This window comes from Ursus arctos, unplaced genomic scaffold (genome assembly GCF_023065955.2).
Source record: "Ursus arctos isolate Adak ecotype North America unplaced genomic scaffold, UrsArc2.0 scaffold_14, whole genome shotgun sequence".
NCBI lineage: Eukaryota > Metazoa > Chordata > Mammalia > Carnivora > Ursidae > Ursus > Ursus arctos.
This window is the reverse complement of record NW_026622808.1, coordinates 5,694,346-5,720,756: the sequence shown is the minus strand read 5'-3', so window position 1 is coordinate 5,720,756 and position 26,411 is coordinate 5,694,346. Positions and strand designations below refer to the sequence as shown.

The window sequence follows — 26,411 nt, the reverse complement described above, 5'->3', positions numbered from 1 at the left end:
CTTCACTGTTTGGAATTATCAGACATTTTTGTCAGGGTGATAGAGAATGGTATCTCTTTGTGGTTTAATTTGTATACTCCTGGTTACTAATGAGGTTGGCCATATTTTTATGTATTTGTTAATCATTAGAAGTTTCTCATTTAAGAAGTACTAGTCTTCAGCCTATTTTTCTATAGAGTTGATTCTTCCCCCCCCCCCCATTGACTTTTGGAAGTTTCTGGTACAATATGAATGTTAATCCTTTGGCAGTTATAGATATATTTTTTACATTTATCTTCCTCCATTTTCTAATTCTCTTTTCATATTTTTTTCTCAACGACTGTAACAGAAGTGAATTTTTATGTAAACATATTTATTATTCTTCTTTTCTATGGTTCATCTTCTTTTCCTCCAAAGTCTCATTCCATGGTCAGAAATACAAGACATTGTATTGTATATGTATTTTCCCAGAAGTTTTAATGTCTTGTGGTTTAAATTTAAGTCTAATTCCTTGGGACTTGGTTTTTATGCATAGTTTTGGGTAGAACTCTCATTTTCTTTTTCTTTTTTTGGGGGAGGGGGGTTTATGCAATTGACCCGGCACTACATATTGAATAACATACCTTTTCTGCAATCCGGGATAACACCTCTATCATCTGTCATATTTTGTGTGTGTGTGGGGTCTATTCCTGGACCCTCACTTCTGTTCTCATGTTCAGTGGGGACACTGATATAATACTGTCTTAATTCCTCTGACTTTAGTAAGTTTCAATATCTGGTAGTGAAACTCCTCCAGCCTATTCTTCCTAAGGATGACCGTGGTTTTTTCTTACATCTTTGCATTTCCATGTAAGTTTTAGATTTGTCTCATTAAATTAGGTTTTTTTTTTAAGATTTTATATATTTATTTCTTTGAGAGAGAGTGAGAGAGACCACAGAGGAAGAGGGAGAAGCAGACTCCCCACCAAGCACAGAGCCTGACTCGGGGCTCTATCCCAGGACCCCAAGATTGTGACCCGAGCCGAAGGCAGACACTTAAACCAGCTGAGCCACCTAAGCGCCCCTAAATTAGTTGCTGAAAGTCCTTATTTGGAATTTTTATTGAAGTTCCATTGGTATAAAGACAACTGATATCTTTACAATGTTTATTCTTTCTATCCATAAGTACAGTGTATCTCTCAATTTGTCTTTGTTAATGTCTTCTGCTAATTTTTTCTCCGTAAGATATTGCCCATCTTTTATTAAATTTATTCTACCTTTTTTCTGTGTTAAGTGATTTTTAAAATTAGATTTTCTAAGTATTTGCTGGTTATATTGGTTTGTTCTATTGCTCTTTATATCCAGCTATCATTCTAAACTTTCATTATTTTTAATGACTTCTACAGATTATATCAGGTTCTTTCTCTTCAGTTTCTAAATCTATTTCAGTTACTTACTGAGCTGGCTAGAAAGTGATAGTAGGCATCGTTGTCTTATTCTTGACTTTAAAAGGAATAGTTTCAACATGTTCCCATTAAGAATGGTGTTTTATAGGTACATTAAAAAAAATAAAGGTAAGAATTGTCCTTATTTTTCCTATTTTTTATGAATGGGCATTGAGTTTTATTAACTATTTTGTCTACATTGTTTGAGATAGTCATGGTTTATCCTTTAATCTGTCAATGTGATGCATTACACTTGCAGATAGCTAAAGTTAAACCACTCTTGGGGCGCCTGGCTGGCTCAGTCAGTAGAGCATGGGACTCTTGATCTTGGGGTCTTGAGTTCGAGCCCCACATTGGGGGTAGAGATGACTTAAAAATAAAATCTTTAGGGGCACCTGGGTGGCTCAGTCGTTAAGCATCTGCCTTCGGCTCAGGGCGTGATCCCGGCGTTCTGGGATCGAGCCCCACATCAGGCTCCTCCGCTAGGAGCCTGCTTCTTCCTCTCCCACTCCCCCTGCTTGTGTTCCCTCTCTCGCTGGCTGTCTCAATCTCTGTCAAATAAATAAATCTTAAAAAAATAATAAAAAAATAAAATCTTTAAAAAAAAGAAAAACCACTCTTGCATTCCAGCAGTTAATCTAATTTGTTCATAATGTGCTAATCCCTTACTATTTTTTTGAGGATATTTGTATGATTGTTAATGTATAGGACCGGTCTATAATTTTCTTTGTGCATCCTTGTCTAGCTTTGGTAACAAGTAATCTTGTCTCTTACAATGAGCTGTATGTGTTGTGTTTTTAAATTCTTTTGAAGAGTTTGTACAAGTTTGGAAAGAAGCAGTAGTTGAAAATTTTCCTGTTAAACATCTTGGTCTCCTTTTTTCCTTGTGGGAAGATATTTAATCACCACTTCACTGTTATTTAAAGGTTTATAGGATTATTCAGACTTCCTATTTATTCTTGAGTCAGGTTGGGCTTGCTTTATTTTTCTAGCTCTTTGGCATTTTGTCTGTTTTCAAATAAAGCTGTTAATGATTTTCATTTATCTTAATCTCTGTGGAATCACTGATTATATTCTACTTTTATTTCCTATTATTGTTTCCTTCTCTCTCTCTCTTCTGGGTAAATCCTATAGAGATTTGCTATTTTGTTAGTCTTTTCAAAGAATTAACTTTTGACTTTGTCGATTCTGTGTTTTTTCTATTTTACTAATTTCTTCCCTTTGTTATTTTCTTCCTTCTCATTTCTTCAATTTTATTCTGCTTATACTTCTCAAGTATTTTCAGCCTCTTTTCTAAAATAAGCATCTGAGTTTCTGTATTTTTTTAAAGTATCACTTCGCTGACAAGTTTGATATTTTAATTGTTGTTCAATTCTAAATATTCTGAGTTTCTAACTGTGTTTTTTTGACCTATGAGCTATTCAGAATTGTTTTAAAGTTTCCAAATCTGGTATGTGTGTTTTTTAAAATTTTAACTTCTTAGGAACACCTGGGTGGCTCAGTTGGTTAAGCATCTGCCTGTAGCTCAGGTCATGATCTCAGGGTCCTGGAATCGAGTCCCACATCGGGCTGCCTGCTCAGCGGGGAGCCTGCTTCTCCCTCTGCCTGCCACTCCCCCTGCTTGTGCTCTCTCTCTGACACATAAATAAAGAAAATCTTTAAAAAATAAAATTTTAACTTTTTAGCTAATCATTTCAACTTAAATTGCATTGGGGTAAGAGAACATTGTCTGCATGGCATCTGTCCTTTAGTGTTTGTCGAGATGTGCTTTATAGGCTAATAAGTGGTTAATTTTTAGAAATGAATACTTATGTGCATGAGAAGAATTTATATTCTGTAGTGGTTAGATGCAGGGTTCCATATGTGTCTGTCAAATAAATCCGTTAACTTATGTTTTTCAGATCCTCTGTATCTTTACTAATTTTTTTTTTTTTTTTTTTTTTGGTGATTTACCTCTCATTAATTAAAAGAGAAACGATGACACTTCTATTATGGTACGTTTTTTAAGGCTTCCCTGAAGTTCTCTATCAGTGTTGACTTATATATTTTGGACTCTAATCGGGTACATCCAAGTTCAGAATTCTTATAGGCTCTTGATAAGGTAGGCTTTTTCACTATATTGGGATCTTCTCTCCTTAATAATGTCTTTTTTTTTTTTTTTTTGGTATTTGGTTTTGGGTGTGTTTCTTTGTTTTTTGGTTTTTTTTTTTTGGGTTTTTTTCCTCAAGGTCTATTTTGGCCAACAATAATATGATATTAATTAAAAATAGCCTGGTATGTTTTTTTTTTTCTTCTTTTTCTCTTTAATCTTCCCAATTCTTTATGTTTCAGATAGTTTTTGGAACTAGCATGGAGTTAGAATTTTTTTATTATGTTATTATTTCTCAGCTGAACATCTTTAGTTTTTAACTGGCATATTTAGTCCATTTTTATTAATAATATATTTGAACTGGTGTCTGCCATTTTACTTTGTGCTGTTTTTTCCTATACGGTTTCATCTACTGCTGTCTTTCCCCCTTGTTTTGATTCATCGAGTTTTTACTGTGGATTGTTACGCTGTTTTTGTATTTTTGCCTCCATTAGTGTGGAAGATACATGGTCTATTTCTACTCTTAGTGCTGCCCTTCACATGTTTATCATGTTTTCGCCTAACAAAGTCTAAATGATCACTTCACCTCCTCTAACAACCAGTAGTGGGAGCTCTAGAACACTTGATTCCCGTTATCTTCCCTCCTTGACTTAGACTATTGTCTATTATCGCAGTTTTCTTTTTCTTTTTTTTTTTTAAGATTTTATTTATTTATGTGACAGAGAGAGAGACAACCAGCGAGAGAGGGAACACAAGCAAGGGGAGCGGGAGAGGAAAAAGCAGGCTCCCAGCGGAGGAGCCCGATGTGGGGTTCGATCCCAGAACGCCGGGATCCCGCCCTGAGCCGAAGACAGACGCTTAACGACTGCGCCACCCAGGCGCCCCTCAGTTTTCTTTTTGAAAAAGTTATTTTTTCAGGGGCGCCTGGGTGGCTCAGTTGGTTAAGCATCTGACTCTTGATTTCGGCTCAAGTCATGTTCTCAGGGGCATGAGATCAGCCCCGAGTTGGGCTTGCTGCTCAATGGGGAGCCTGCTTAGCCCTCTCCCTCTGCCCCCCCCCACTCGTGCATTTGCACGTGCGCGCGCTCTCTCTCTCCCTCTCTCAAATAAATAGAATCTTTAAAGAAAAATTATTTTTTTACTTCAAAGATTTGCGCAAAGTAAACCTCACTTTTTCAGTGCAGTTCTTGGAGTGTTAACACACGTGGATTTCTGTAACCACCACCCACAAACAGGGTATGGGGCCATCTATCACCTTAACCAATTCCCTTGGGAGTCAAACCCTTCCCTACCCCATTTGGTGTCACTCACTGCTCTGTTTTCCATCGCTGTCCTTTTACTTTTTCCTTCCACTTTTCCATGTCCCGTAGATGGAGTCATTCAGTATGGGTGTAACCTTCTGAGATTGGCTGTTTTCATCAAGCATAATGTCTCGGAGATCTGTTCGATGGTGGCACGCCTCAGTGCTCCCACCCTGTGTATTGCTGAGTAGTGTTCTCTTGTTAATCCGTTCACTTGTTGAGGTTTGGGTTGCTTCCAGCTTTTCCTCGTTGCAAATAAAGCTGCTGTGAACATTGATGAGATGTTGTAGGGGTATGTGTATAGCATAAATTTTATTTATGTGTGTATAACATAAATTTTATTTATGGTGTATAACATAAATTTTATTTATTCTAGGTCATATGGCAAGTGTATGTTCAAGTTTATAAGAAACTGCCCAGCTGTTTGCCCTAGGGACTTTACCATTTTGCGTTGCCCTTAGCCCCCAGCCATGTGGGAGATTTACAATTGCTTTACAGCCTCTCCAGAACTTACTATGGTGAGGTTCGATGTTTGTTGTTGGTGGTGATATTATTTTTGCTACCTTAATTGCGTTACCTCATTTGGGTATTAATTTGCATTTTCCTCATGGATAATGTTGAGAAGTTTTTCCTGTGCTTATTTGCCATCCATATATCTTCCTTGATAAAGTTTCTGTTCAGATTTTTTGCCCATTTTTTAATGGGATTTTTTTTCTTATTGTTGAGTTCGAAAGTTCTTTATATATGCTGGCTATAATTCTTTTGTCATGTATCTGATCTGCAAATATTTTCTCTTTCTGTGGGTTGTCTTTCCAGTTTTTAACCCTGCCTTTCGTAGTGCAAAAGCTTTTAGTTTTGATGAAGTTTAATGCATCAATTCTTTTTCTTTTGTGGATCATGCTTTTGATGTCCTATCTAAAAACTCATCACCTAACCCAACATCAAAGATATTTTCTCATATATTTTCTTCAAAAGTGTTAGAGTCTTATGTTCTATACTTAGGTGCGTGAACTATTATGAGTTTTTATACGTGGTGTGAAGGATGGGTCAAGGTTCATATTTTTTTTGCATACGAATATTCAGTTTTATCAGAACAATTGGTTGGAAAGACCATTTTTCTTCCTTTGAATGGCCTTTGCACCGTTGTGGTAAACCAGTTGGCTATATTGTCCAGCTCTTTCTTAATTATTCTGTCCTATAGCTCTTTCTTTTTACCACCATACTCTTTTGATGACTTAATTTTAAAGAAGTCTTAATGTTAGGTAGTGAGTCCTACAAATTTATTTTTTCTAGAAATTATTCTAGATCTTCTTCCTTTTCAGTTTTGTATTGATTTTATATTTAGTTTGGCTGTATCTACAAAAAATCCTGTTGAAATTTTGATTGGGGCTGCATTTAATCGATAATTTTTGAATACAGATATCTTTATTATGTTGCATTTTCCAATCTACACAGTATGTGTCTCCATTTATTTAGAGCTTCTTTGATTTGTCATATGCATTTTGTAGTTTCCAGCATACACCTTCGATACACATTTTGATAGATTTTTAGGTGGGTATTTTATTTTTTTTATAGCAGTTGTCAATGGCGTTTGATTTTTTTTTTTTTTTAAGATTTTATTTATTTATTCGACAGAGAGAGAGACAGCCAGCGAGAGAGGGAGCACAAGCAGGGGGAGTGGGAGAGGAAGAAGCAGGCTCATAGCAGAGGAGCCTGACGTGGGGCTCGATCCCATAACGCCGGGATCACACCCTGAGCCGAAGGCAGACGCTTAACCTCTGTGCCACCCAGGCGCCCCAGCGTTTGATTTTTAATCTCAGGATTCATGTGTTTATTACTAGTATGTAGATGTAACTTTTATTTTTGTATGTTTACCTCATGTCATACAACCTTGTCGAACTCATTTGCTAGTTTTAAGTATTTTTTTCCCTGTAGATTTTTTGGCGTTTTCTACATAGACAATAATGTCATCTGTAAATAGGGACATTTCAGTTTGTTCCTTTCAGATCTTTTCCTTTTTGTTTACTTTTCTTGCCGTATTGCACTGACTCAGACTTGTGGCACGATGTCAGATGAGTGTCAAAGGCAGACATGCTTGCCTTGATCTCCGTCTTAGAGAGCAAAACATCTAATCTTTCACCATTAAGTGAAATGTTAACTGTAGGATTTTTTTTGTTTGACTTTGTGTTTTGTTTTGTTTTGCAGATGTTATTTAATAAGTTGAGGAAGTCCCCTTCTATTTCCAGTTTTTTTTTTTTTTAATTTTTATCTATTTAGTTGACAGAGATAGAGACAGCCAGCGAGAGAGGGAACACAAGCAGGGGGAGTGGGAGAGGAAGAAGCAGGCTCATAGTGGAGGAGCCTGATGTGGGGCTCGATCCCATAGCGCCGGGATCACGCCCTGAGCCGAAGGCAGACACTTAACGACTGCGCCACCCAGGCGCCCCTCTATTTCCAGTTTTGAGAGTTTTCACCAGGAATGGGTTTTGAATTGAATTGCATTGTCAACTGCTTTTTCCTGCATTGATTGATAGGATCAGATTTTTCTTCTTCAGTATTTAATATGATGGATTTTACATGGATTGATTTTCAAATCCCTAGAATAGTATCCCTGGAACAAACCCAACTTGGTAATGGTGAAAAATTATTTTTATATATTACTGAATTCTGTTTCGTAATGTTTTGTTAAGGATTCATACACCTATATTCACGAATATTAGTCTATAGGTTTTTTTTTTTATTTTGCTGTTCTTTGTCTGATTTTGGTATCAAAAGAATACTCCCTTCATAAAATGAATTGGGAAGTGCTCCCTCCTCTTCTGTATTCTGGAAGAGATTGGGTAGAAGTGGTGTTAATTCTTCTTTAAACATTTGGTAGAATTCTTTTGTGAAGCCTTCTGGACCTGAAGATTTTTTGGGGGTAGGGGGACTTAATAGTACAAGTTCAGTTTCCTACCAGTTATAGGACTCTTCAAATTGTCTATTCCTATTGGGTATACTGTGGTAGTTTGTGTTTTTTGAAGAATTAGTCCATCTCATGTAAATTGTTGCATTTACATGTGTAAGGTTGTTCGAAGACTTTTAGAAGCTTATAGGGTTCTGTAGTGATATTTCCTGTTTCACTCCTATTAGTGGTAATAATATTGATCTTCTCTTTTTCTTTCTTTTCAGTTGTGTTACAGTGTATTTCAGTTGTCTTGGTATATGTTCCATGAGCCCTGGAAAAGAGTGTGTATTCTGCTGATGTTGAATGGATTGTCCTATAAATGTCAGTTCAGTTCTATTGGTTAATGGAATTGCTGTGTTCTTACTTACTCTTCCTAATTTTTTGTATCTAGTTGGTCTGTCAATTGTTGAAAGAGGGGGTATTGAAGTCTCCAATTATAAATATGGATTTGTCTTCATCTCCTTTTAGTTATGTAAGTTCTTGCTTCACGTATTTTGTAGTTTTGTTGTTTAATTCATCTACATTTAGGATTGCTGTGCCTTCTTAGTGGATTGACCTTTTTTTTTTTTTTTTAAAGATTTTATTTATTTATTTGACAGAGAGAGACAGCCAGCGAGAGAGGGAACACAAGCAGGGGGAGTGGGAGAGGAAGAAACAGGCTCATAGCGGAAGAGCCTGACGTGGGGCTCGATCCCATAACGCCGGGACCACGCCCTGAGCCGAAGGCAGACGCTTAACCGCTGTGCCACCCAGGCGCCCCTAGTGGATTGACCTTTTATCATCATATTATGCTCCTTTCTGTCTCTGGTCATTCTTTCTGTATTGAAATCTACTTCATATGTTCATATAGCCACTCCTTCTTGCTTCTGACTAGTTTACATGGTATATTTTTTTACAGTTTTACTTTCAGTGTACTTATATAATTATATTTGAAGTGAGATTCTTGTAGACAACATATTTTTTAAAGGTTTTATTTATTTGAGAGAGAGAAAGTGAGGGGGGAAGGGGCAGAGGGAGAGGGAGAAGCAGACTCTCTGCCAAGCAGGGAGTCCCACTTGGGGCTCAATTCCAGGACCCTGGGAACATGACCTGAGCCAAAGGCAGATACTTAATCTACTGAGCCACCCAGGTGACCCTAGACAACATATTTTTAATCCATCCTGCCAATCTCTGTCTTTCACTTGGCATATTTAGGCCATTAACATTTAACATAAATCTGGCTATCTTAAGGCTTATGTCGACTTCATTTTTTGTTTTATGTCTTTTTTTCTGTTTTTCATTGTTTTCTTTTTCTTTCTTTCTGGGTTAGATTACATTTTGATTTATCTGCAGCATTTTTCAGTGAATCGCCTTGTGTAACTGTTTTAGCAGTGGGTCTAGGTATTACACATACATAGTTTATCACAGTCTACTGGTACCATTATTTTACCAGTTTGAGTGAAATCTAGAAACTTTACTTCCCTTTATGTCCCTTTACCCTCTCCCAATTATAATTGTATTAAATATTTCCTCTACATATATTTAGAGCCACATACACAGTGTTATAAATTTTGCTTCAACCATCAATTTAGAAGATTCAAGAGGAGGGGCGTCTGGGTGGCTCAGTCGTTAAGCGTCTGCCTTCGGCTCAGAGCGTGTCCTGGATCCCTGGGATCAAGCCCTGCATCAGGCTCCTCCATTGGGAGCCTGCTTCTTCCTCTCCCACTCACCCTGCTTGTGTTCCCTCTCTTGCTGGCTGTCTCTCTCTCTGTCAAATAAATAAATAAATAAAATCTTTAAAAAAAAAAAAGATTCAAGAGGAGAAAGAAGACTGTTTTATTTACTATTTTTGATCACCATGGTTTGTTTTTTTCCTTCCTGGTACTTCAAGGTCGTTTCTTTTACCATTTCTTTTGGATTGTTTGTTTTTTTATTTAGAACTTCTTTAGTAATTCTTTAAGGCAAGACTGCTGATGACATATTTTGTTAGTTTTCCTTTATCTGAGAATATCTTGATATTTTTCATTACTGTAGGATATTTTCATTGAATATAGGATTGTAGGTTAGCGGTTCTTTTCTTTCGGTTTTTAAAAAATGGTGTGCCACTCCCTTCTGTCCTCTGTAATTTCTCACCAGAAATCTTCCGTAATTTGACTTGTTTCCCCTATGTTAGTAAGGTATCATTTTTGTCTCTCTGCCTTCAAGTCTTTGTCTTTAGTTTCGGAAATTTGACTGTGAGTCTTGGTGAGGACTTCTTCGTGTATGTCCTGTTTGGGTTTGCTCAGCTTTTGCCATATTTGGGGAATTTTCAGCTATTATTCCTTTGAGTACTTTTTCAGCCCTACCTTCTTTTCCCTCTTCTGGGACTCTGATGACATAAATATTTAATCCTCTGTGATAGTTCCACAGGTCCCTTGTTTTTGTTTGTTTGTTTGGTCTATTTTTGCTCTGTTGTTTAGACTGGGAAATTTCTCTTGTGCTTTCTTCCAGTTCACTGATTTTTCCTCTGCTTCTTCATTCTAGAGTTGAACCTGTCCACCAGGATTTTTCAATTTAGATTATTGTATTTTTCAACCTCTAAAATTTTCATTGTGTTCTTTTTTTAAAACAGATTTTTTAAGATTTTTATTTATTTGACAGAGAAAGAGAGGGACAGGGAGAGCAAGCACAAGCAGGGAGAGTGGCAGGCAGAATAAGAGGGAGATGTGGGGCTGGATCCCAGGACCCCAGGATCATGACCTGAGCTGAAAGTGAGCGCTTAACCAACTGAGCCACCCAGGCACACCCATTTTGTTCTTTTTAAATCTTCTGTTCTGAGACTTTCTGTTTGTTTTGTTTCAAGTATGTTCATAAATGCTCATCAAAGCATTTTTCACAGTGAATGCTTTGAAGTCTTTGTCAGGTAATTCAAACATCTCTGTCATTCTGTTGGTATTTATTATCTTCATTCAATTTGAGATCTTTCAGATTCTTGATATAAGTAATTTTTTTTATTGAAACTTGAGTATTATATTATGAAATTCTGGGTTTTATTTCAACTTTCTCTCTTAGCTGATTTTCTCTGATATCATTCCAGCAGGAAAAGGGAGAATTCTGCTTTGTTACTGCTAGGTGGAAATAGAAGTCCAGGTTCGCCACTTGGCCTTCACTGGCTCTCGCTCCCCCAAGATGGTGGTGCTGCTCATTACTGCTGGGTGGGAGTGGGAATTCTGGCTCCCCACTGGGCCTTCACTGATACCTCCCTGACTGGAAGGGGTGGGAGTGGTTCATTATGGCTCTCCACTTGGCTTGCCTTGATGCTGTGGCAGAGGATGGTTTTGTTACTAGTGGATGGTGGCGAAAGTCCTGACTCTCCCCTGTGCCTCCTGTTACACCATCTCCACAGGAAGGGAGAGGGATGCTTTGTCACCACCAGGTGAGGGTGGATGTATGCACCACTCGTGTGGTTTCCACTGTTAGGGCCCAGCAGTGACAAATGTCCCAGCTCCATACTCAGATGTCTCTGATGCTACACTGGCCAAGAGGATGGGAGGAGGTTGGGTGCCTTGTTAAATAGCCTGGCAAGGGTGGAAGTCTACGCTCCCTTCCCAGCATTTGCCGCTATGGGTGGGGTACGATTACAGTTGGGTTTTTTTTGTGGGGTTTTTTGTTTGTTTGTTTTATTTGTTTGTTTTTTCTGTAGCATTTGGCTCAAGTGAACAGTTATTGTCTATAAACTTTTTCTTTCTTGTCGGGTTGCTTCTTTCCTGAACCTTTGGCTACAGAGACCTGGCTTTTGTTGGGCTAGTTTTGGCTGTTCTCACTGCTATTTCAGTTCACAGCTTCTAAAGGTCCACGTGTGGAATATATGAAGCAAAAATGTCCACCACGCCGTGCCGTTCATCAGATCTCATGGTACTTAGCCAGTCTACCTTCTGTCCACCTTACAGAGTTTTCTTGTTTTATACCTAAGGTCCCAGGGTTTTGTTTTTATTTAGTGAGGGGGAGGAGGTGAAATGTGTTCACTCCATCCTCCCAGGAGCAGAAGTCCTTACACTCATATTCAGTGTATCGTTTGTTCTTCAGTATTTCATACGTATGTCACAGTCTTCGATAATTCTGGTCATTGAAGTTCTCCAGGCTCTCCGTATGTTGTTTCTTCTTTCTCTGTACCTTTAGTGTCGACAGTTTGTTTCCAGGGGAATTTGCAGTGTATATGCATCAGTGTGAGAAGGAGAGACACAGAGAACACACCTATGCGAGAGAAATCATTGCCTGAACCTTATCTCTGAGATTCTCTAGACAAGAAATGGAGAGTGCTTTGCTCCAAGGAAGAGTCTCATTCTCCCCGAATGTGATGCAGGGGCCCCTTCAGCCCGTGTCCAAGTTCTTTCTTGGAATGTGTGCCTCTCAGGTTCAAGCCCCCCACTTTGGGGTGGGGGCACCTAACACGTGGTTGCCACATCTCCGTGGTGGCATTTGTGTTTGTCGCCAGAACTCAGGGTTTTCTTCTTCTTTGCTGTTTGTTGATCCCTGCTCAGATTTCTGTTCCTTTTACTTGCTTGTTTGGGGGAGGCCATGGGGTACGGGTTGGGGAACGTGCTTAATTCTGTTACTTAAAAAAAAAAAATGTCTGGAAAGAAAGGAACGTGTTTGCTGTCCTTCATCCAGGTTCCAGTGTGTAGCAGAAGTGTCTACACAGGATCTTGTTCGCCAGAGGATTTACGGTTCCCCGTCAATCCCGGGATTGTCCGTATTTTCTCTCATCAGAAATCTCTGCTGTTCACGTCTGTTTTTCTGGTCTCACCATGAACAGAGACAGTGGGGAATAAGAATGAGACGGTGTTCCTAATTTTTACTAATATGTTTCTCAATGTTCTCTTTAGGGCAGAAAAGACGGAAGTTCTGAGCGAAGACCTTCTTCAGGTAAGGTCTTCACTAGCCGCTCGCATACGGACACCAAATACATCTTCCCATTACAACTGGAGCCATTCCCAATGCTGTTTCAGCTGCTCAGGCTGCTCCTGGTGCGATCTCTGTAGACGCGACCTTTCCTCCTTTACCTAAGAGTTTTCAGGAGACGTGGCAGTCATTTGACTTCGGGGTTCACAGAGAGCCCCTGAGTCTGCCATTGCCCCCTCCCCCAGTTCTCCCGCCTTGGGTGCTGCCTCCCCAGCAATGCTTGTCCCTGCAGCGCACGGGCCAGACTCCCCTCCCACGATCATCCAGACCGACGACCCCACTTCTGCTGACCTTGCCCTCGCCTGCGCGGTGACACGCCCCCCACTGCTCTTTCTGCAGGTGGAGAAGCGCCTGGAGCTGGTGAAGCAAGTTTCCCACAGCACGCACAAGAAGCTCACTGCATGTCTCCAGGGCCAGCAAGGGGCCGAGGCCGACAAGCGTTCTGTAAGTGCCTTCCTACCCCCGGCCCCCCGGCCGCTTCACCCCTGGAGGACAGGGGACCCACTCCCGGGGCCTCGTTTGGTGTGGCTGTGTCTCGTCTCTCTGGCCGTTCCATGTCTGCGAGCTGACAGGTGGTGTTTCTGTGGTGTGGCAGCCCCTTCCCACCTCTTGCCGCCCCTTAACCTGCCTGAAGCACCCCCCACCCTGAGCAGGCAGGACACAGTCCCTTTTTTTTTTTCCCTGCACTGGGGCAACCAGGGCGTACTCTGGAGTCCACCGTTAGGGAAACTGAAACCTGGGTCTGGTCTCTGCTTCGGCTCACTCATAGATTCCGTGTGCTTTCATGGTACCATAAGAACTCACGGAGAAAATTACACTGTGGTTTTGGAGGTGACAGGTGACCTAGAATGACCCTGGGAAAATGATTTCCCCTATAATGAAACAGTTAAAGAGAGCCTGCCGAATGAAGGTGTCCCCATCTTTGTGTGTAACCTACATTAGTACTCACAAGACTTCGTGTATTATGATTCTTTCAAGCAGTCCTTGCCGGAAACCGGCATCATCGCTGGCTCACTTTCCCTCCTGACCTCCTGCCCCTCCCCCAGCTCCCCCAAAGCTTAAAATACATTCTTACATGTTCCTTTGGCTTCATGACAAGGGATCTACAATGTGGGACGTTGTAATCCTCCTTGAGTTGAGAGCCAACATGTTTGGTGTCTGACTGTCTCTGACCTGGAGTCACTGTTGACTTCTGCTTCCCAGTGGTCTCTCTGAGCCCCACCCCCAGCCCCCCAGCTCCTGTGGCCTCCTTTCTAGTGACGGTCACGTGGTGTGTCCTGACTCTTCATCCCAGTCTCATGCTGCAGTGAGCCCGCTCTGCCTGCCCTGCCCGTCATTCTGTCCTCTTCCCAGCCCTGGTGTCGTCTCTCTCAATATTCCCAGCAGCAGTCTCTTACGGGTGGTAGAAATGAAATGTGCATGGGTTTGGAAAATGTCTATGGAAGTACTGTGTATATTGGGAATTTCAGCAAGGGGAGCCTGACCAGTCTAAAGGGAGAGTCTGCAGAATTGCTTGGGAACGCAAGACCCATTCATTAAGCAAACATCTGAGGTGGGCTCCAGGAGATAGATGTTTTGGGTGGGAGCCTGCCGCCAGGCCTGGCCATGACCCACGTCCTTCCATCTGTTCTAAGAAGTACTGTTTCTTAAAATAGCTAGTCTACAATACAGAATAGTTTAGAATCAGGAGTAGCAGCTGAATGTTATCGCCAGAGGGTTGAAACTGGCCTTTGGTGTTGGCAACTTGGTGACTACTGGTGTTATTTTTTCTGGGATAAAGTAAAATTGCCTGGATGTGTCGGGTTTGAATTGAATGGAGGGTCTTGCAAACTATATCAGTTAAGAGGCATTTGGCTCCCTACATCTTCTAAAAGATAGGATATTAATAGAAAATTTGGTGAGGCCAACAGGTCAGGGGATCATTGGCATAAAAAACGTAAGTTTGATGGCGGGGGGCGTGCCCTGTGTCACGTATGGCCAGGGGAAGCACCAGAGTCACTCAGGATAAAAGGAGGAAAATGTGGGCAAGAGACATGAATGTGCTTTCCCTGGGAGGAATGGATGAGGCAGGATAAACAGGCTTAGGATTGGCTTGTTTGAGAAACTTCAGTAGGCTCTCGTCCCTAGTTGTCTGGTACCTGGCCCCGGGGGGGTTACGGCAGGTGGACAGTCGCCTGGAGAATGAGAGCCCCACAAAAGTGGTAGTTGGGGTGTAGGCTGAGGATTGGTTGATTTTCATTTGACAGGCACACTCATGGGTGAATTGTTGACCCTCTCTTTGAGAATTGGCTAACCCTGGCAGAGACAGCCTCTCCAGGGTCAGCAAGACACCAGCCTCAGAATACAACAAATAGAAGACGTAGTTAACGTGCTGATTAATTGTGACTTCAGCCAAAAGGCACTTACTTTATATCACTTCACGAGATGTCTGAAGTAGCGGGACCCAAGGTGTATTCATCAGCTTTGGGTCAGTGGTCCTGCAGTGTTCTGGCTCCTCCCAGTTATAATGTGGCTGCTGCAGCTCCGGACATCACGTCTTCACATAACTGCATCACAGGCAGAAAGCGTGAGGGTGGTAAGAGGATGAACTATCTTTGTATGCTTTTGTTGTTGTTTTTATCAGGGAGATAAAAGTCTTTCCCAGAAGAATTTCTGGTATGTCTCCCTGCAAGGGAGGCTGAGGAGGTGAATACATGTCGGAGAGAAACGGGTTTGCCTTGGCTGGCTGTGAGGCACCTGCTGGGATGCGCGTGATCTGGCTTCTGTTGGCAGGGAGGGCGCGCAGTGGCTGTGGTCAGGCCCTGAGGGTTGCAGCCACATGACTACAGTGATCACCAGGCGAGCTGGACACCCATGGGGTGGACCTGGAGGAAGTCTGTGCAGGAAGGGTGCTCAAGTACGTGCAGGTCAGTGATTTCTCCGCACAGACTTCATGTGTTTGATTGGGTCAATGATTTCTTGTGCTGATCAGTCTTTTCGTGTCCTCATAGGACTGAATATAGGATCCGACTGAAAAGAAAGTCAGAGAGCTGTTTTAAATATTTAACAGCCACAGACTGGCAGGAGAAAAATGTCCATGGCCACGACTCAAATACATTTTTCCGGTTTTTTTCTAAAGTAACACATCAAGGGATTTAATAGGAGACATGACATTTATTAATGGCCTTGGATACCGAAATATGTACTCGGCTCTTTGAGATTATTAGGTAAGGAGATGTGTCAAGATCTAAGGAACAGGCAAAAAGAAAAAGAGATTAAAAGTGAGAAACTTAAAAGAAAAATCGAAGGGGGAAAGTGGGGGTGAGGGAAGTAATGAACAAACGCGAAATGGGGAGGTTGGGTGTGAAGGGAGGGTCGAGAGGTAAATATGGAGAGGAAACTGATGGGGGCCAGATGGGAGGGTGGTGGGGGGATGGGTAACATGGGTGGGAGGGGAGTGGGAGGTACCAGCTTCTGGTTCTGGATTGAATAAGTCACAGGGATGAAAGGCACATTACAGGGAATATCATCAGCTAATTGTATTGGCGCCGTATGGTGACAGATGGTAGCTGTGCTTACGGTGAGCAGAGCATGCATGTGTATACAGTTGTTCGATCACTACCTTGTATACCTGAAACCAATGTGGCATTGCTTGTCATCTCTACTGAAGGAGAGAGAGAGAGAGAAAAGGTCAAGAGATGGTCATTCTCCGAGGGAATGAGGCCAGCTAAAGCAAGCAAGTGGAGTCCGAGCATCTCAGAATGGGAAGGGACTCTAAGAGTGTCCAGTCAGGGACACCTGGGTGGCTCAGTTGGTTGAGCGTCTGCCTTTGGCTCAGGTCATGATCCTGAAGTCTTGGGATCGAGCCCCGTGTCGGGGTCCCCGCCCAGCGGTGAGTCTGCTTCTCCCTCCGCCCCTCCCCTCTTCTGGTGCATGCTTGCTTTCTCTCAAATAAATAAATAAAATCTTTATTAAAAAAAAAAGAGTATCCAGGCAGTGTTTGGCATTTTATTGGAGCACACGGCGGGTTGCCGCTCCTTGTCACTTCTTTTTAAACAAGCTCATTAGCCCTTTAGCAGTTTAGCGCAGTTTCCAGCACCAAAGCTTTTATCATACGCCTCTAAACGTTTGGCTGTAAAAGCTGGGGCTGGCTGTCACGTGGGAGTGGACAGAGACGTGGAGTTTTGTGGCCGCAACCTGAGTGAGCAGAGCAGGGTTATTCGTTGAGCACGGAGTTAAACTGGTTTCTTTCTGTGGGGTGGAGAATAGAAAGGATACTAATTAGATTACCGTTTTGCTTCCTTTAGTTCCAGGCTAGTCCCTAGTTAATTCATCAGTTTTTAAGACCATCAGCGTAAGGAAAATGTTTGGTGTTTTACCATCCTTGCATTTCTCATGGGGAAGTCACATTCAACAAATACACCCTTAGGGGGAGACCTTCTCCACCTTCCTCACTAAATACTTGGAAAGCACCACGTCCGCCACGCAAGGTGGTGCATCCTCCAAGTACTGGGCAAACCCAGAGGGATCCCTGTCCTCTGGAAGCTCATGGTCTTCCAGGGAAGCAGCTGGTACACGGCGTCATTACTTCCTCAGCTAAGGTTTCAGGGGGAAGAAGAGCTCACTAGGAATCAAATAGTAGGTTCCTGTGAGGAAGTGGCCTTTAAGGGCCACAGAAGGTAGTGGCAGCCAAAGGGGTGAAGGTGCTTCTAGGACATGGGGTGACAGGTGCAGAATTTTCAGAGATGGGAAGGAGTCAGGGACATCGTTGAGAGACACAAAGGTGGCCAGTGAGTAGAGTATGAACAGCAACAAGGAGAGGGGCCAGAGATGGGACTGTGGGGACCCCATCGCACCTTAGAGGCCATGGTAAGGATTCGGACTTTATCCCTAAGAGCAGTGGGAGCCAGTGTTTTTAATCAGGAGGGGCGTGGTCCGATTTATTAGCAATTGTGTGAAAAATGGATACGTGGGGGTTGAAGTTATGGTGAAAGTAAGAGACAGACAAATAGGGGAACCATCTAGGTGAGATGCATTGGGCTCAGGGAAGAGGGAGAGAAATCAGCAGATGCGGTAGATACACAATGTAGAGCGTGCAGGACTTGAGTCGATGTGGGGGTGTTAGGAGTGCAGAGGGCTTTCAAGGTCTCTGGCTTGAGCGACTCTTAACTCTGTAAGATTTGATGAGATCATTGAAGGAGACAAATGGCCTTTGAATCAAGAGCCCCAGGACCTGCAGCATTTTAAGCCCTAGCAGGAGTTGGATCTAGCAAAGAAGGCGGAGCAGTCAAGAATAGTACGGGAAATCTGCCCCCTACTCACTTCTAACTTCCAGACATCGCCCTGTATTTTTCTCTTTCCACACCCAGACTTTCAGAAGGTCCCACCTGCTCTTCCTCCAGACAATTTCCAGTGGCTTCAGCATGTGCCACCCTTGTCCATACAAGCATCCTCTCTGGCCTGAACACAGCCATTCCTGGCAGGTCTTCGGCTCCTCCGCAACCCTGTCCCCTTCATAATCCATTCTCTATGCCGGAGATCAGATGGCGCCACCATCCTGCTGAAATCCCACCCAAGGATTCCCATTGTAGAATCTAATTTCAGCTCCTTATCGTGGCCCTTGGACCCTCATGATACGCCTTCACCTGCATCTCTGAGCTCGGCTCTTGCTCCCACCCCCGTCATCACTGTCCCCACGGCACTGACCTGTCACAGAAACCGGACACGCCCACAACTTTTTTCTTCTCTGATTCTTAGCCCTGGGGTTCTCAGGACGGGCTCCCCTTCCCACCTAATGTCTGTTCCCTCCCTCCCCCAATCACATCGCCCCGTTTTATTTTCCTTAGAGTGTGTATCATTATCTGAAATGTTGGCGATCATTTGCCGTCACTGATGAGTTGAGCTCCGTGGGAGCAGGGATCTTGTCTCTCCATCACGGCTGTATTTTTAATGCCTAGAACAGGGCTTGCCACAGGGTAGGCACGGCTAAAAATACATTCGTGTCATGAATGGATGGCCCATGAGTATTTTAGGCACAGAACCTGCCGAATGTGTCAGCACTCCACTTTGAATCTTTCCTGTTCTCTACAGAAGCAATCTAGCATGATGATTCTGCATTTAAGCTCTGGAAGCTTGACTGCCTAAGATTGAAGCCCAGCTCCCCTGCTTCGTGATTATACCTGACCTTGGGCAAGTCCCATTAGCTCTGGAGGCCCTGGTTTCCTCATTTGGGACACGGTAATAACAGTAATGAATTTCTCCCCAGTAAGATTGTCTGAGCGTTTGGTGAGATAGTCCATGTAAATGCCTAGAATGATGCTTTAACATAAGTAAACATTAAAGAAAAAGAGCCTACTGCCATTATCACGGCCTCACTGTTCAGCTGAAATGACCATGGGGAGCTCCTGACCCCGAGCAGCACATCTGGGCTGTGTCTTTTGGGAAGTGAACCCCAGGAGAGCTACTTGCCTGGGCTTGGAATTAGAAGAGAGTAGATAGCAGTTTTCCGAATTAGAGGGTACGGGGTGTGTGTGCATGCGTGCACGTGTGCGTGTTGGGGAAACAGAGTGGATATTAGGATTCGACTTTTTGTCTCTGAGTCATCCTACAAACTGTGTTGCTGGTGCCGGAGATACTTTAGAGAGAAGAGTCATCTCAGAAAAGTCAGATGAACAGCTTCCAGACCCTGGAACATTCTGTCTTCCCTAACCTTAATTCTTCAGGTTCTATCAGTGCTCTCGAATCAGGGGGAAGATTATTTTAATACCTTCTCTTTGATCTAAAGAATCGCTGGCCGGGATGAAGCTTGCTAAGTCAAGTCTTTTTACCCAGGCACTCATATCTCCCTGAGCATCGTGCGGCTCTCAGCCTAGATCCTTGTTCATAGAGGGAGACCAATTTCAGCTGCTTTTGTAGATCACTGGGCAGTGTAATCCTTCCTTATATCCTTTACATGAAGAGACTCAGTGTCCTTATCCATGAAGGTGGGGATGAGCAGACTGGGGGTGGTGGGGAGAAAGCAGATAATACCTCGGGTATAGACAGTCATCAGGTTCAGTAACGTGCCTGCCACCTACCGAACCCTCAATTTTTCCTTCGTCTCGGAGAATCTCTTTAGAAATAAAAGTAATTTGTAGTCTGTTGTGGATTACAGTTCATTAACTTCTCTTCTGTCAGCTTTGATTACAGGCCATCACAATCCCCCTTTTTTTTTTAAAGATTTTATTTTTTTTTTATTTATTCGACAGAGATAGAGACAGCCAGCGAGAGAGGGAACACAAGCAGGGGGAGTGGGAGAGGAAGAAGCAGGCTCACAGCGGAGGAGCCTGATGTGGGGTTCGATCCCATAACGCCGGGATCACGCCCTGAGCCGAAGGCAGACGTTCAACCGCTGTGCCACCCAGGCGCCCCAACAATCCCCTTTTGACAACATGAAGGTGTATTGCCTTGATTTATTTCTTCCTTCCTCTTTTTGCTTGGTGGCTTCCTTCTCGCTCCTTGATTTCAAAAGCATCTATACAAATAAAGACAAATCATTGATTTCCACCAAGGTTTTGCCCAATTAACCCCCCCTCACTCCTGCCCTTGGAATCCCAGCACACAAGTTCACCCTCAGCTTCTCTTCTAGAGGGGATTCATTCTCCTGAGAGTCACCTGTGCCACGAGCACAGGCCCTGGGTTGTGACAGTTACACCATCAGTGGAGGACTTGTTCAAATAAATTTTGTCATCTTCATTCTGTGATCTCTGTAGCCATTAAAAAAAGAAGAAGAAGAAGAAGAAGAATGGAACAACTCTGTGTGTCATGATGGGAAATGACCCAAGGGGTATCTCTACACAAAGAGGAAAGCAGGGCGCAGAGAGGTGGATATAGTATGCAAACATTTGCGGGGGAAAAGTATCCACTAAAAACAGACACGCACATACGTATAATTGGATCCGCTTAGAGTGTTTGTGGAAGGATATGTAAGACTGGTCACTGTCACGGTCTCCAGTGAGGGCACTAGGTGTCCAAGAGTCAAGGATGGGAGGGATACTTCTTGCTGTAAACTTTCTAGTGACTTTCGAGTTTTGTGCTATACACCTCTATTTCCTGGTCAAAAATTAATCTGTTAGAGTGTTGGCTCGCAAACTGGCCCTTGTATGCAGAGGTCAAGGAGAGACCAAAGGAAGAGACAGACCACTCCAGGTTTGGTAGGTGGCAGGTTTAAGAAGCAAGGGAGCTAATATATGAGGTTCGTCTTGGGTGGTCACAAGACTAGTAGATCCCTACACCCACCCGCCAAATCTTAGAAGTTTTTAAAGAGACCTGAACTGGGTTTGGTCATGTATACAACCAGATGGTCTCAACAGCACCTTACTTTCCCGGGGCTGTGTCCTCAGGGCAGCTTTTAGCTTCAGCAAGACCAGCAGAACAGATGTTCCAAGGTCAGGGGAGGGAGTAAGGAACCTGATTGCCTAGGTCCAGTTCACGGATCAGTCAGCAGTCACATGCTCTCAGTGACCCCCTCCAATAGGTAGCTAGCTAGCTAGACAGGACAAAGAACAGGAGAGAGAAAGATTATTCTCCGTGTTAAAATCTTACGAATTAAAAGACCATCGAAACAGGAATAAGTCTCTCTTTGTGATACTGTGTCACTGAATGCTACCCTCTTTGCCACCTGAAAGCTTCTCAGAGTCATTAGTGAGGGTGTTAAGTGACGAGATGAGTGGAAGATAATAATGAGTGGAAAATAATAAAGTCCTGCACTTCAGGCTGCTTTTTCTACTTTTTTTTCTGTAGAACAGACACTCGGCTGTCCTCACCATCCTTCTCCAACACTGGCTAGCCTCGCAGCCCTCAGCGCCTGTTTTGCTCTCTTGATCTTGACCCTCGTGCCTTTAGCCACCCACGGGCACAGTTTGGTCTTTGTGCGTGAGCTGACCCATACTTGGACTGTTTTACCTGACATTCAAGGCAGAGCATCTTGACTGGCTCTTTATTTAGATATTTGAGGAATTCACATATTGGAGACCTTTCTCCTTAAACCAGGTTTCTCAACCTCAGCACTCTTGATGTTTGCGGCTGGGTAATTCTTAATTTCGGGGGGCCTGTCCTGTGTGCAGTGGGCTGTTTAGCAGCATCCCCGGCCTCTCTCCATCAGATGCCAGTGGTGTTCCCTGTGTTGTGACAAGCGAACATCTCTCCATACATTGCCAGAGTTCCCAGGAAGGCAGAATCACTCCTGATTAAGAACTATCCCCTTAAGTCACGGTGCCTCCGCGAGCATATATTAATGCCTGCCTAACTCTTTTTGTTTTTACCACTTTAGACACTTTTTCTAAAAATGTGCTGTAAATAACTTTTTTTTAAAGGCGATGTGGGAGTACCCACTCTCATAACATACTGTTTACTGCACCTTTAATTAAGTGTCCAGAAATGTCTACATAATAGCTTTGTAGGACAACTAGAAAGTGACGTTTAAATTTGGATGCATTAATACTGAGTTGCATGGTCTCGTTTTTACCAAGAGGAATGTCCCGTTTTATTTGAAGGGATGAGGAATGAGTTTATCCCTTGAGTGAAAGGCATCTGACTTCCCTGGAGGGGACACGTCTAAGCACAGGGAGGGGGATGTATGTTAGACCTGCTGAAGGACCTTATCCACACAGGTGTCTTGGGCTCTCTCTCTGGATTTATCTCAGGAACCACATGAATTTCCATATCACCCTTGGGAGCTCACCTCCCTCCCTGTGTCTTCCCTAGAGATACCTTAGAGCATGCGGGTCTCTCGGGGGTGTGCAAAGCAGATCCCTACGTTCAAGTGGATGGCGCCTGAAAAATGTGATTTCCCACTTGATCCTGCTGACAGGCCATTCAGTTGTGTCTCTCTCAGGACTGAGTAATTTTCATCCGATCATGCTCTTAAGCCCTCCAGGGGTCACCAGACGACCTGAGAACAAGACCCCAGTGTCTGCCTCTGGCGCACAGGGCCTTCCACCATCTGGCCTCTGCCTTATGCTCCACCCACTCCCCGTCACTCACTGTGCTCCAGCTGCGTTGGCCTCCTTGGGGACCTCAAGCCCGCCATGTTAGTTCTACCTCAGGGCCTTTGCACTGGCAGTTCCCTCTTTCTATCTGGACTGTTCTTTCTCAAATCTTCTTGAGGCATGGCTGACTCTCTCCCACTTGGGTTGCATCTTAAATACCACCCCCTCTGAGAGGTCTTTCCCCATCCAGGCTCCACGCCCCGCCACCGCCCACTCCTCATCGTCCTGATTTCTGTTGCCGATCCCCGTTACAGTGTGCATGCTTATTACTTATTTCTCTGCACGCGGAATAGACATTCCATGAGAGTAGCTGAAGATCTTTGTGTAGGAACACAAGAGGCTCTGGGCTGCGTGTAGTCCAGTTGCCTTCCAGGTGAAGAGCTTATCTGTGTAGTGTTGTGGTTTTGGCTCAGGGAGGAGAGGGCTTGCTGGTGCTTCTCAAGGAGGGAATGGGCCATGCCACACTACTGTGGATTTGCCTATTTGGGGTATTTCCTGTAAGTGGAATCCTGCCATCAATGCCCCGTGTGTCTGTCTTATTGAGTATGATGTTTTCAAGGTTCATCCGTGTCCCAGTACGTATCAGCCCTTCGTTCCTTCTTATGACCAAATACTATTCCGCCATATGCATATACCACTCGTAATCAATCCATCCATCAGTTGACAGACACTGGAGCTCTTTGCACCTTTGGGCTGGTGTGAATAGTGCTGGCGTTCATGGGCATGCACAGGTTTGTTTGACGGGCTGTTTTCAGTTGTTTTGAGTGGCATTGAGTAGCCTTGCTGGGCCGTATGGTAATTTTGTTTAATTTGCTGAAATACTGCCAAACTTCAGCAGAGCGCTGCCCCATTTTATGTTTCTACCAGCACGGCATGGAGGTTCCCGTTTCTCCACGGGCTCACCGATACCTATTTTCTGATGGTTATTCCTCTTGCTATCCTAGTGGGTGTGAGGTGGTAGCTCCCAGTGGCTTCGATTTGGATTTTCTTCATGACTCATGATGTGAAGTGTCTAGTCCTGTGCTCATCAGCCCTTTTCTCTCTTCCTTAGAGCATACCTTTATTTTTATGCTTATTTGCATTGTTACTGTATGTGAGCACTTCTCTCTTTCTTGACCATAAGCTGCCTCGTTTATTTATTTTTTTTAAAGATTTGATTTATTGATTTGAGAGAGAGAGAGAGCACAAGCAGGGGGAGCCGCAGAGGGAGAGGGAGAAGCAGACTCCCCGCTGAGCAGGGAACCCAGTGCGGGACTCGATCCCAGGACCCTGGGATCATGACCTGAGCTGAAGGCAGACGCTTCACTGACTGAGCCACCTAGGCGCCCCAACCTGCCTCGTTTATAAAATGGGGCTAAGGCACTTCTCCAAAGAGACATTGACTTCTGGAAATTAAAGCATTGTTCAAATCTTTGTTAACGTAAGTTTGAAATCTTGTCTTTATTTTTTTCTTTGCCGCTATCCCAGTCTATTTTATTTTATTATTTTATTTTATTTTTAAGTAGGTTCCACGCCCAGCGTGGGGCCCAACGCGGGGCTTGAACTCATGACCCTGAGATCAAGACCTGAGCTGAGATCAAGAGTCAGACGCTTCACCGACTGAGCCACCCAGGCCCTCCTATCCCACTTTATTTTAAAACGCAGCCTATAAACCTTAGGCTGATTTTCCAGATTGGCACATTTAATTTGGTTTTGATTTTCTGAATTTTGACCTCTCTGAGTCTAATCTATCCTCGTATGCCGTGAATGTCTAGGTTTTAAACATACTTTAAGGTCCATTTGTGTCTTAGCTAATACAGTACCTAGGAAGTATTTGACTTTTTGCTGTTTTAGAGTAAGCAGATGGCTATTGAAATAGTTTTCATTACAACATGTTTTTTGGGTTTTCTTTGTTTTTTTTCCTTTTCAGAAAAAGTTGCCTTTGACAACACTGGCTCAGTGTTTGATGGAGGGGTCAGCTATCCTGGGAGATGACACACTTCTCGGGTAGGTAACAGCACGTGTGGCTTTGTGCCAGGTCTAGGTAAGCCCTCAACCCCGAGAAGGGGGCCAGAACTTCTCAGGGATGGACTGAGGACACTTGAAGCCTGGTTGGGGCTGGGGTTTGGGGTGGGAAGAAGAAAAGGTTTGCTGGTGAGAAAAATCAAAACCCCGGCGGGGGGGTGGGGGAGTTTGCCGATGTCATATGGGCTGTGCAGGGAGGCAACTCCCCAGAGGGAGAAGTTAGCGTAATAAACCCAATAAAGGGTTGACGGACAAATGAAATCCCCAGGGCTCCAGCAGAAGCAAGTGGGAAACCTCTCCATGTCAGATGTCAAAAATTATAGGATTCCCGGAACAACCCGGGCTCCGTTTGAGCTCACAATAAAAACAAACTAAAAATAGAATCGTCGTGAGGAAGGATCAGCAGGCACGATCAGTAGGAGAAGCAGAGAGAACTAAAAATAATATGGTAATAGGAAAGAAAATATGAAGTAATACGTATCAATATGTATGAAACAGGCTTAAAATGAAGTTTAAAAATTAAGCAAGGACAATGCTCGCTTTAGCACCACATGTGCTAAAATTGGAACAGTAGACCTTAGTGTGGCCCCTGAGCATGGGTGACAGGCCAGTGTGTGAAACACTCCATATTTTTAAGGAAAAAAAATTCCAATTGTAACTATGTATCGTGACACGTTAACTTGATGTATCATGGTGCTCATTTCACAGTATATGCAAATATTGAATCCTTCCGTTGTACACCTGAAACAAATACAGTGTTCTATGTCAGCGATAGACCTCAATTACAAAGTAAGGACAAAATCGTCCTTGACCAAAGAATCAAATGATATGGAAAAAAAAAAAAGAAAGAATAGACAGAATTAAAGAAAAACCAAATAGAACTTTTTAAAATTCAAATCATACTTATTATAATTTAAAGCCACGAGACAAGCTCTTGGTGAGGATGTGGAGAAAAAGGAGCCTCGTGCACTGTTGGGGGGGATGCAAGCGGACGCCGCCACTGTGGGAAACAGTATGGGGGTTCCTCAGAAAGTTAAAAATAGAATTAACCATATGATCCAGCAATTGCATTACTGGGTATTTACTCAGAGAAGATGAAAACATTCACTCGAAAGCGTTTATGAGCTCCTGGGTTCATTGCAGCATTATTTTTTATAGCAAAGATACAGAAGTAGCCCCAGTGTCCATTTATTGATAAATGAATGGATAAAGAAGGTGTGGGGTGCGCGTGTGTGTCTGTGTGTGTATAAGAGTATTTATATATGATGGAATAGTACTCAGCCATAAAAAAGAATGAGATCTTGCCACTTGTGACGATAGATGGACACAGGTGGTATTAGGCTAAGTGAAATAAATCAGAGAAAGATGAATACCATATGATTTCACTTCCATGTGGACTGTGAAAAACAAATGAACAAATGAACAGAAAAAGCAGAAACAGACCTATGAATACAGAGAACAAACCAATGGTGGCCGGAGGGGAGGGCGTGGGAAGGGGATGGATGGGCAAAGTGGGGGGAGAGGAGTGGGAGATTCAGGATTCCAGCTATGAAACATGTCATGGGGATGGAAGGTGCAGCATAGGAAATTAAAAAAACAAAACGCTTGAGATAAACTGAAATTGCGCACCGATGAAGAACTGGTGAGCTTGCAAACAGATGGAAAGTTGCTGCCGAGAATGAACAGAGTGATTTACAAGAGGTGGGGAGGTGGCATTTGGAAACAGAGATGCATGGATGA

General features: G+C 43.2%; 1 protein-coding gene across 1 annotated transcript in view; it reads left to right on the top strand.

The window, feature by feature from the left end:
• ARHGAP44 (Rho GTPase activating protein 44) overlaps positions 1-26,411 on the top strand; it is a 163,836-nt gene that overhangs the window by 76,232 nt on the left and 61,193 nt on the right. Inside the window, exons 2-4 of the mRNA XM_026521026.4 lie at positions 12,585-12,624; positions 13,000-13,104; positions 24,577-24,653. Of these exons, the coding sequence (XP_026376811.1) occupies positions 12,585-12,624; positions 13,000-13,104; positions 24,577-24,653 (222 nt within the window). The remainder of the gene's footprint in view (positions 1-12,584; positions 12,625-12,999; positions 13,105-24,576; positions 24,654-26,411) is intronic.